Source organism: Anabrus simplex, chromosome 3 (genome assembly GCF_040414725.1).
Source record: "Anabrus simplex isolate iqAnaSimp1 chromosome 3, ASM4041472v1, whole genome shotgun sequence".
NCBI lineage: Eukaryota > Metazoa > Arthropoda > Insecta > Orthoptera > Tettigoniidae > Anabrus > Anabrus simplex.
In genome coordinates this window covers 333,715,646-333,727,087 of record NC_090267.1, presented here as the reverse complement: position 1 = coordinate 333,727,087, position 11,442 = coordinate 333,715,646, and the positions used below count along the sequence as shown (strand labels likewise).

Here is an 11,442-nt window from a genome sequence, read left to right as displayed (position 1 = left end):
TTCTGTTTTCTAGAAATATAGCCACCCATTTAACCACTCTTTTGACTAGTCCAATAGCCCTCATTTTCGTCAGTAATCTCTCCTACTCTACCCTATCAAAAGCCTTCGATAGGTCAATAGCCATTCAGTCCATTTGACCTCCTGAATCTTCTGGGTGAAATGAGCACGCCGTTATCGTCTCAGCTAGCCAGCCCCATCTAATACTACGAGAGTTAGAACTTAAATATTCGCTTACCTCAGAGCAAATGGACTCGCACTTCCCACATCACCTGCGTGCGCACAAGCGAGAGAAACACAGTCACTTGTGAGCTAGCGGTCTAACGTAACGTTGTCACTATGTTTTCCAAACAGGAACAACGGAGTTAGATCAAGATTGAATGTGCCAGAGGTCGTACAGCACGACAGTGTCATCAAGGTCTTCAAGAAGCTTGCGGGGAATCTGCATTGCCTTACAGAACAGTGGCACGTTGGGTAAAAGCCTTCAACGATGGTCGGCAAACTGTGGCGGACATTCATCGGGCAGGTCGTCCTACGAGTGAAGAAGAAGTGCATGCTCTTGTCGCGTTAGTGGACAGTGATCGAAACCAGACGATTCGTGAGCATTCCCTTCAGAACTGTTGCAGAGATTCGACAGACAGTAGACCGTTCCATTCGCACCATCAACAGAACAGGCTCTGCTAAAGGTATACTACGACTTCCACATCGCTGGTGACTACTTTGAAGGACAGTAAAGGTTGCTAACATGTAACTCTTTTGCATCTGTTGTAAATAAATAGTTGCCACGGTTTAAGTTCCAACCTTAGTATAAGGAAGTCTGTTTGTCGTCAGTGCTATACAAGTCCAAATTCATATACAGTACAGTGAAACCTGCCAAAAGCGGCCACCAGTTGCTCTTCCGAAACAATGGCCGTTGATATAGTTGGAGGAATTAAGATTACGAATGTTTGAAATCGAGGAAGAGGTCTACTTCATCACATTATTACATAGAACGTCCGGCTCCATGGCTAAATGGTTAGCCTGCTGGCCTTTGGTCTCAGGAGTCCCGGGTTCGATTCCAAGCAGGGTCGGGAATTTTAACCATCATTGGTTGATTTCGCTGGCACAGGGGCTGGGTGTATGTGTTGTCTTCATCATCATTTCATCCTCATCACGACGCGCAGGTCGCCTACGGGAGTCAAACAAAAAGACCTGCACCTGACGAGCCGAACATGTCCTCGGACACTCCCGGCACTATATGCCTTACGCCTTTTCATTTCATTACATAGGACCTGCCTACCTAGAGCAGGCTATTTTAAATGTGCTGTAGAATGAAATGCTCTTAATTCACTTGATTGACAATAAACATATTTCAGTGTGGTTTGTTTTGTCGTATTTCCACATCTCTTCTTAGCAACACACGTTTCAAAAGATTCTAAAGTTTATTCAGATACGACACTGAATTCTCGTCGTACTGTTAACCAAAAATGTAGCACAGAGGCTGTATATTGCGCTATTCACTTGTATCCTGATATATTTGTCAATTTTGGCAAGTTTCCTTGTAGAAACTCCTTTATCACTTTCGAGATTCACTCTTCTCCTCCCCTTCAATGTTAAACAACCCCTGACTAATCACACATTGTACATTCACTTATTGAATACAGTAGTACAACGGGAACCTTTTCAAACATCATTCCGACCAAAAACATATTTAAATGACTTCACATATTGTCGACATTTTCAATCACTGCTGCGTGTAATTTACAACTTCGTTTACCGGCGGGCTATGGAAAAAAAGCACGAGAAACAAGAATGCCATTTATTTTACCCCAGAAGAGAAAATTACAGTGCTATTTGGATGGTCAGATGTGAAAGGGGTCAATTTTCTTAGTGTGTATGTGTCTGTCTCAGAGATAAGCAATGTTTTTGGAGCGATTATAATTGATCGTTTCATTCAGGTCAGTTTGTGAAATGTGACTGGCCGCTTATAGGAGCGGATTTTAACACATGTTTTATGGAAAAATTATCGGTTCCAGGGGAAAATGGTTGTTTATTGAAGTGGTCGTTAAGTGAAGGTGGCCATGTAGGCTGATTTCACTGTACCGTGCGTTATTGCTAGATGTCAATGATCCCTCTTATCGATAAAGATACGATTCCGTAACTTGAGGGGGTCCTACACCGTTGAACATAGAAAAATGGCGTGTATTAAAAAATATTCCGCAGCGATGGAAATGATTACTGAAATGAAACTTAATATGACAAACACATTATTCCTTAGTAATATGCCTACATATTTAGAAATGGTATAAACCTATGCCATCATATACAATTAATGGAAATGTATTGCGGCCAAACGGTACATCGTATCGAGGTACGGATTGCGCCATCAGACGACCCTTTTAGTCACCTACATTACTGTCTTAGGCATTTTCTCGTATCCCGCCTATTTATACCATAGAAAGAGGTGAACGTTTCGATCCATGTCAAATTTCGACCTTTCTTCACAAGTTGAAAAATGGTTTTGCCAACTTTGCAGACAGCTACAGTCTTGAAACTTGTCAGTCAGGTCGACGATGAAACTACCTAGAATTTTTGTTATTTGACGTATCGCCGTATCTCCATGGGCTTCACCATAAATTGCTTAAGGAACATAAATTAGGCTGAAATTTGATTAGTGTTTCCACACATTCCTTCCGTCAGTCTTCATATAGCCAGCCAATGATCGCGCCAAGGAGCGTGCTGTATTTCGTGCATCTATCTGTCTTATAAGTGTGTGAATCAGTAAAATAATTTATGGAAATTTAACAAAATTGACCAAAACCGGAAAAATGAAGCTCAATCTGAGATAGAAGGGGGGGGGGGGGAGCGAAATACGACAAAAAGTGATAGGATCAAAGTTGTATATCTCTTCATTTTAGGACACGAAAGTGCTATCCCTTTATTAATAGCAATTACCATTCAGCCACAAGATAGCTCGAAACGAAACCTGCACCGTCATTAAATTTGGCTTAATATTTCGACTTCTTTAGTGGTCAAAATATTAAATATCTGAACTTCTTGCAATTTCTACGTGGGTTACAGGCTAGGAGCTAGAACTTCGCCAAATTTTAATTTTGTAGGGCACTGCATCATGGCGTCCGCCATTTTGTTTGGGGGAGGGGGACAAAAATTAAAAATTTGAATTTTTTGAAATTTTCCCGTAGGTTTCAGGCTAATACCTATCACATCGCCAAATTTCAAGTTTCTAGGTCATGCCGAAGTGGGTAAACATTTATCTCAGTGAGTGAGCCAACGGGTTTTATATATATATAAAAGATTATTCAAAATGGCTGTGTATCATAGCCACTATTTTGCAGTTTCCCTGATAATTACCAAACACATGAATATTTTTCTATGATTCTTTTTATTACGATTAGTAACGTTATAGCTACAGCATATACTAGAATCAATGAAGTCCACTAAGTACAACTTTTGTCCTGAAGTCATTTTCAAAGTTTTAGTCAATTTTTCGTTAATTTTCATTTTAATTATTTTTAACTTAATAAAGTACTTTCTTCAGCTTATCACAGATATTTCTGAGGTCGCTCATTTTGGTTTTGGCCGGGGGTTTAAGACCGGATGCCCTTCCTGACGTCACGTGATTCTTGAGAGGAAAATCTCGACCCAGAATTGACCGGGATTTGAATCTCATCTTTCCGGGTGGGAAACCAGCAGCTAAGGCATTGAGCTAATCATTTAATATAGCTCTATAATTTTCGTATATCTTCACGTCTTTGGTCATAACTCCGAAAGTATTCGAGACATTGACACAAATGTTGCGCTGTTATAAACAGAAAAGTTCCATTTTAAATGAAAAAAATAAATTGAAAAATCGCATTTTTGGTCGGTCAAAGATGTCGGTCCTCCCCAAATCCACTGAGAGTTGAACTTCCGTTCAATTTAAATCAAGAATATTTTAAATAAAATCTATCTGTCCGACTGCCTCACAAAGAGAATACGTCAGATAACGCACGCGAAGGTTAGTTACCTCTAATACGTAATTAAAACAACATTCACCTTTCAGAGAAATCATCGTCGTGTAAAATACACTTGCCGCATGCTTACATTAGCAGTTTAACAAAACATATGTCCTTCAACTTGGTCCTGCTTCTGCCAATACTAGACTTACTTGTCGAACATTGATAGGTATATAAAGGATGAGAAATTCTGAAGAACACACACTCTACCAGCTCCTAGCATCACCATGGTCTCCAAGTGCTTAGCAGTCCTCTTTGTGGCTCTGTTCGCCGTCCAGGTGAGTTCCTGTTTAGTACATTCAACTTATATTGGTCTTAAGGGGAGTTGAGTGCCCTAACTCGGCTGCGGAATGAACCGGCATTCTAATTTCCATCATTTGTGTCAAAAACCTTCAGCTAAACTACCGGGACTAATTACGCTCACCCCTTCCACTAGTTTATAATGAAACCACTTCTTATTCTTCTTCTTCCTCCCCCTCTTTCTCCACCATTCCCAACCTCTGGTGGGGTCGCGTTTGCGAACTGTGTTGCTCATGTGGGTTTGGTGCTGTTTTACAGCCGGATGCCCTTCTTGACCCCAAGCATACGTGGAAGGATGTATTCATTATTGTGTGTGGTCAGTAGTATGAATGTATTGTGTCTATATGAAGGGGAGAGTGTTGGGACAAACAAAACCACAGAGTACTCGAATTAGAGGAATTAACCAGATGCAATTAAAATCCGCAAACCGGTTGGAAATCGAACCTAGGGCCCTCTGAACTGATGGCTTCGACGCTGATCATTCACTCAATGAGTCGGACCCTTTTATCATGTACCCTACAATGAAAATGTCAAATACAAGACAATTATTTTGAAATAATTATTTGTGAATACTACCATAATTAGGTGCTCAATAGAGGTGAATATAAGCCATCTCCGTACAGGTGGGGGAGTGAAAGATAAAGGCTTCCACTACTCATAACCTCGGCACTAACTGGAGTAGAGTAGTTAGCTATATGCCCGGTCGCCTTCTCCATCTTGTACTCATTTTTTGCTGTTGACTGATTAGATCCTGGCAAAAGAGCCCAGAGGAAAATATTGCTAACGTTGTGGTTCCATGACTATTCAATAGCTGTGTAAATACAAGGTGTTTTTAACCTATTTCTATGTTATTTTCGAGAGAAATGTAACTAAATACTTAAAGTAGTATGGTAATTATGTTCATGAAGCTTTCTCCTATCTACTACATCATGTTACATTATAGTCTATATTTACACTATTTTATTTTGTAATTACAATGTGAATATAGCCGCTATTGTAATTGTAATTGATCTGTATTGCACCAAGAAGAGCCTTAGCTCAGGTGCCTATACTGAAATGAAATTAAAAAATTAATTATTTCAACCATTGTCGAAAGATGAAAAAATCAGGTATGGGACATGCATAAGGCTGAAAAGAACCTGGGAGTGAAACAGTTAATAAGGTGCGTTAGAAAATAGTGTGTATTATCTGTTTATTCGCACTGCACTCTTGAAAACACATCAAACAACATCAGGATGCATTAACAAGTTTTCATTTTGGGGGGGGGGTACAGAACTGTACTCGCCCGGAAGGACGTGGGTTCGAATCCCCGTCAGGAAGTCGTAGAATTTAACAAACGAGATTTCCACTTCCGGAGGTGCATATGGCCCTGAGGTTCACTCAGCCTACACCAAATATGAGTACCAGATTAATTCCTGGCGGCAAACGTGGCCGGGCGTAGAGCTAACCATTCTACCCCATTACGTGCCGAGGTTAACAATTGTGGAAGCCTTTACCTTCCACTCCTCCAAGGGCCTTCATGGCCTGTACTGAGGTGACTTTGCTTTTTTTAGAGTACTGTACACTCACGGGCAGTCAAATAGAGTTTTTTGAATTACAGTGTCTTACTCTTGATTGCCTGACTTTCCACTAAACAGAAATTCCGTCGTGAGACGAATTTCTGTAGCTCCATTAGCCTTCTGACGGTATTTTGATAAATCTTCAGTCTGCACTCAACCGCTTTTTTTAACAACAGGTTGTCGTATTTCTCCTCACCTTCTCGATATTTTCTCCGTAGTGAGAACTACTGAACCACAGGCAATGAATTCCAGAAATAAATTAAGGACAGCTACTTGTGGAGTACGTTATGGTAAGTGGGTTGTCCAGGTGGTCCAGTCGAAGGAAGGAAATATCGAGAAGTTAATTCCGAAAACAAAGAACTTGGGAAAGTATTGTACCACAAAGAAAGTACCTGATTTTGCAACACAGGCCATCAAGAATGTACAGGACGGTTCAAATACTGCTAAACGATTCACTATTAGGACAGATATATATATTTTCCTTTCATTCCCGTGTTTGACAATTTCTGCTTAATCCAAGGTGTTCTGCACTACATTTTGTGGCAAGGCCAAATGGATTGGAATAATTTCCGGTTAAATGAAAGATTCCGCTTAATAGAGAGTCCGCTTAAGACAGGAATTTACGGTAATCGCACAAAAACTTACATCCATGATAAGCAGATGTTTTTACATTATTATTATTATTATTATTATTATTATTATTATTATTATTTAAATCTAAGATATTGGGATAACCTGATGGAGAAAATTATTGCTTTAAGGCGAAATAGAATATGACAATCATTCCTTCAAAGCACTAATCATATTATTATTATTATTATAATTATTATTATTATTATTATTATTATTATTATTATTAACGATTTGTCACTCAGGATAAAGAGCTCATTTATGTAGTGTCTGCATTGAATACAATACAGAACGAAATAAAAAAGGGACCTAAACCAAAACCTGAAGTGTTCACTAACTGAATACAAGAACATATTGTGTGTGCATGTCCAAACTTTGTCCCGTTTTTCTACGGCGTTGGGTATGATGTGAGATGAATCGTCGTGGCAAGGTTTTACAGCCGGGTGCCCTTCCTGACGTCAACTTCGTCAGAGGAGTTAATGAGATGAAATGAGCCACGTGATTACGATAGTAGGGTGGGTGCCGGTGCATAACCTACTCCTGTCGAATAGCTAATTTGCCAGAACGTATTTGAGATGATAAAAATACAGTATCACTGCTGTAAAATATATTTGCCATGAAAATAAGCAAGTAGGCCTAGGTAATTTCATTAATCCGAATTCGCAATAGGCTCGATTCCCTACAGATCGGAAGATTCGTTGTCTCTGGCATCACTAGAATCCTCTCCTAAATTACTTACAAATTCGTCACATCCCACGTCAAAAACACTTTTTACACGCGGTCTCTTTTTACTCGGATATTAACACGACCAATGGTGGATAATTCTTTTTGTGAAATGTAAACACTTAAAACAGACACACCGGCGAACTCTGACGTTAGTTTTGCGACACAGTAAAACCTCGTTAATTCGAACACTGTGGGACGCAAAAACCTGACTTCGAATTACGTGATTTCGAATTAACTGCCAACTCGTGCTTCAGAAAAATGCCAACCCTTGCCGTGTCCCAAATTATCAAGACCCGTTACTGCATGCAACTAACATTTATTCACAATTTAAATCTTTCAAATACCATGGAAAAAAATATTTAGTACGCGACGCCCTTAAAATATCGTAGCTTATCGAGCTTTCCTCTGACGAGGGGAGGAAGTCTTTCGCTTCCGGCTGCATTGCAACACAGTATAGTGGCCCCATCTCCTTTAAAAACGTCCGTTTTGGCTAGGCATAAAAAAACAATGCAGTTTCATTGGCACTGACAGTATTGTTCGGTCCGTATAAATTGATTATAATTCTGAGATACGCTTTTCCGCCAACTGTTGGCATCGGCAGTGTTCGCGGATTCTGCTTCTCCGCACACTGCCTGTTACGTGATATTGTGGCGTGCTGAATACAAAAGAATTACGATTTCAGTCGAACTTAGCAACTATGAAACACACTGTCGACACACCAAAGTGAAATAAAGTGCGGAAAGCTACCGCTGCACGTACCACAGGACGCATTCTTTCGTGACACGGAGAAATTTTGAGTCTAAATTACTCTGTAAAATGCCAATTTTTAAAATGTAAATGCAGTTTTAAATTAAAAGTTCGAATTGTTTTCCGTTTAAATATGGCATATTATTATTTATTCCATCTGCGGTTACACAAAGCGGAACTGTACATCCAGCATCGAAAACTTGCCAACCTTTACGCAAATAAAACCCGCACTCCAGTTTCGTGCCTTATTTTTTTAACTATGCGACGATTATTCGCGTAAATACGGTATTAATCGATACAAATCTAAATACAAATTATATTTAGAGCCGATTTCATAGACAGCACTTATGCATAAGTGCCCCTTATAAGCCAGTTTTCATTTTATATTACCTATTTAAGTGTCCCACTTATTGCTATAAGTGGACCTCCCACACACACTTAAGTGTCTCACTTATGTTGCAGCAAGGTGAAGGATAATGATTTTGCTGAATATGTTGCATTTCATTCACAGAATGCTTTCCATGCACACAGTAGAGATGGAAAATCCTGTCGAAATGTAATGTGACCAACAATTTAAAGAAGGTTTCGTTTTAGTAAAGTGAGAGTTATGAATATTCTTATTCCTTTGACTGAGAGAGTGAACATAACCTCTAGAGGACTCACTATACTCACCATTAACGAAGATATTGTTTTGAGATTTTATGCCACCTCTTAATTGCAAGTTATTGTTATTATTATCATCACCATCATCATTACCGGTATTTCGCTTAATTAATTGGAAACGTGTTACAAGTTGATAAGTTATCAAGACTGTAGGCCCGTGGAATAGTAAAGAACTGTACTGAGTTATAAGAAAAATTAACGTGTTGCACTACCACCATTTATTTTAAGGTTGATTTGTGCTAATTATATCAGGTTAGTCAACCAATCGTTTGCCGGATTATATCAGAAGTTTCTGAAATTATGGCATCGCACATCAAAGCATACTATTTGCATTTTATTGGCAAAGTAATTAGGCCCATTACAACGTCACGGCTACGGATATACTTGTCAAATCATTAAAAGCGCTGTAAGGCTAGATATTCTACATTTGGATTAAATTTGTATAGGTTCGATACCTAGATAACTATAAACATATTGAAAATTAGACTCTGGGCATTTTCGTAGTTTGCATAGTCCACAACAAGTTTTTCCCACTTCATTCATATTCTGATGAGAAACTGCGTCGGTCTGCTTGTTCTATATTATGCACAAGTTCTTGCAGGTATCGTCTCAGCTCGCTGTTTTGTTATCCATTCTGATTACCAAATACAATATAGACGATCGCGGTCGCGCGATGTCCTTAGATAAACAAAACACAATAGATCATCCCACTATTCGGTAGCCAGAACTACACGATCCAGGAAGCATGGGCATAATATACAGCATTGCCACATCTACAGTGATACTGTATCAATGAGTGTGCTCTGTAAGTGCTGTCTATGAAATGTAAACTCATATACGTGAAAACTTATTATAAGTGATTCCTTATTACTTAAGGGTTCCACTTATGTATAGGTCCTGACTATGAATTCGGCCCTTAGTATTCGTTGAGCTGAGCAAAGGCACATCAATACTATACATGTACAAAATAATTTACAGGTGGTTGATTTCGAGTATTACAATGATTACGAGGATTCAAATGGGTTAACTTACTTGAAATAAAGAACTATGCTGACAATGGACGAGGAAAGGGGTAGTTTGTCAGAGAGGAAAGAGGAAACGAAGTTGAATTCTTCAATATATTGAAGGAATTGAAGGCCTTGAAAGTAGTCGAATCTAAAAACTATCTAAGCTTTGCAAATCTAATTTAGCAGCTGCCAAAGAGGGACAAAATAAACCAAGGGAAGTCGGAAAATAAAATGATGCAGCTGAATAAATAACGAGGAAACAATGCCAGATTAAACAGACGACCTCATACTCGATTCCCTTTCTTCTTCCTCTCGTTCTTCTTCTTCTTCTTCAATCCTCCCTCCACCGCCGAATTCAGGGATGCATGCCGGGAATTGGGATAGTCGCTCTTGGTAAATGTTTGTAAACTGATATTTTATTACACTTATTCGTCTTCCAAACGCTGATATGTGGCACCATATTGCCAAATACAATAGCCTACAAACACGTACAAGCCCTTTCATAATTTGCAACTGAGATCAAGCATTAGGGATACAATGCAAAATACTGTGCACATTATGATAATCAATGGGTTGAAAAGGTTATCCGCCTTTAACTATCGAGTTAAGACATTCCTCTCGGCGTTGAAGGATGGCCTCAACTCATCATCTTTATTTTCAGACGAAGGCTGTGGAGGCCAGGAAGAGGCTAGCTAATCGTTTGGCCAGGAATTTCACCACTAACATTAAAAATAATCTTAAATTTTGTTGCAGGCCTCAGAAGCCAACGTCATCGACGACATCATTGGACAGATGGGCACGGCTATGAACAAAACAATGGCCACAATCAAGGAGAAACTGGCCGACTTGGAGAACAGTGCATCCAACATCATTGACAACATCCAGGAGAAAGTCCAGGAGGTAGAAGACAAAGCTGCCGAGACCGTTCAGAAATACGTCGAACAGGCCCAGGAGCTTGGTGCTAACATCACTGAGTGTCAGAATACGGCCCAGGAGGCATTCGACAAAGTGAAGAACGCCAGTACCTCCGGCCTCAGGGAGTGTTTGTCCACTCTCCGCCAAACCATGCAACCTGACCTCGATCTGTTGGACGGTGACATGCAGCAGGTTCAAGCATTCGCCACTGAGGCCGCTAAGAACTTCTCAGCATGTGGCTTCATCAACCCTTCCTGCCAAATGAAAGTCATCTCTGAGGTATCCAAGCAGGCAGCCACTATGGGCAATAAAGTTAAGTCTGATGCCACCACATTCGCTCAGGACTTCGCCCCTGCTGAGAGCCAGTTCAACACATGCGCCCAGACCGAGATGAGCTCAGCTGTTTCTACTACTCAGGATACCATCAAGGAAGAGGTACAGTGTATCCAACAGAAGATCCAAGAGATCAGTTCGCAGTAACTTGTAAACTACACATAAATGATTTCAAAATAAAATTTGTTATGTTATTGAAAAATTTTATTTCTTTTAATTCCCAATTCTACTCAGTTGATCAACGTCTTGCAAAGAAGTATCAGCAGGCATGGTAAAGCTTCTATAGTCTGCCCCTAAAAGGAAATCTATAACCGGTATTTCCAAAATGTGGTAAGCGCCAACCCAGCTCATGTTAGCGTAGTTTAGCGAGAAGGGATTAGGAAAGCCTAGGACCTAAGGCATCTGAGGCAGGTATACAGTATGTAACACTTGCTGTAACTGCAAAACTGCCTGGATGTCATTCATCCTCAACCCTCACCCCTAAACTGCCTTAATGGCACCCGACACCTGCTATAACTCCAATTTAATAAAAAGGAACATGTTATTGTAAATAACTAGTTACAAATAAAT

General features: G+C 39.8%; 1 protein-coding gene across 1 annotated transcript; it reads left to right on the top strand.

Moving 5' to 3' along the window:
- The first annotated feature begins 4,208 nt into the window (after positions 1-4,208).
- Positions 4,209-11,068, top strand: LOC136867295 (uncharacterized). Its single transcript, XM_067144445.2, has 2 exons — positions 4,209-4,270; positions 10,378-11,068. Exons 1-2 carry the CDS (start codon positions 4,220-4,222, stop codon positions 11,017-11,019), a joined length of 693 nt encoding a protein of 230 aa, XP_067000546.2. The 5' UTR covers positions 4,209-4,219; the 3' UTR covers positions 11,020-11,068.
- The last annotated feature ends 374 nt before the right edge of the window (positions 11,069-11,442 follow it).

Excerpts from the sequence above, each read along its gene's own strand:
- LOC136867295 (XM_067144445.2), top strand. The coding sequence starts at position 4,220 with ATGGTCTCCAAGTGCTTAGCAGTCCTCTTTGTGGCTCTGTTCGCCGTC. Across the intron at positions 4,271-10,377 it reads TGGCTCTGTTCGCCGTCCAG|GCCTCAGAAGCCAACGTCAT; the intron begins GTGAGTTCCTGT and ends ATTTTGTTGCAG.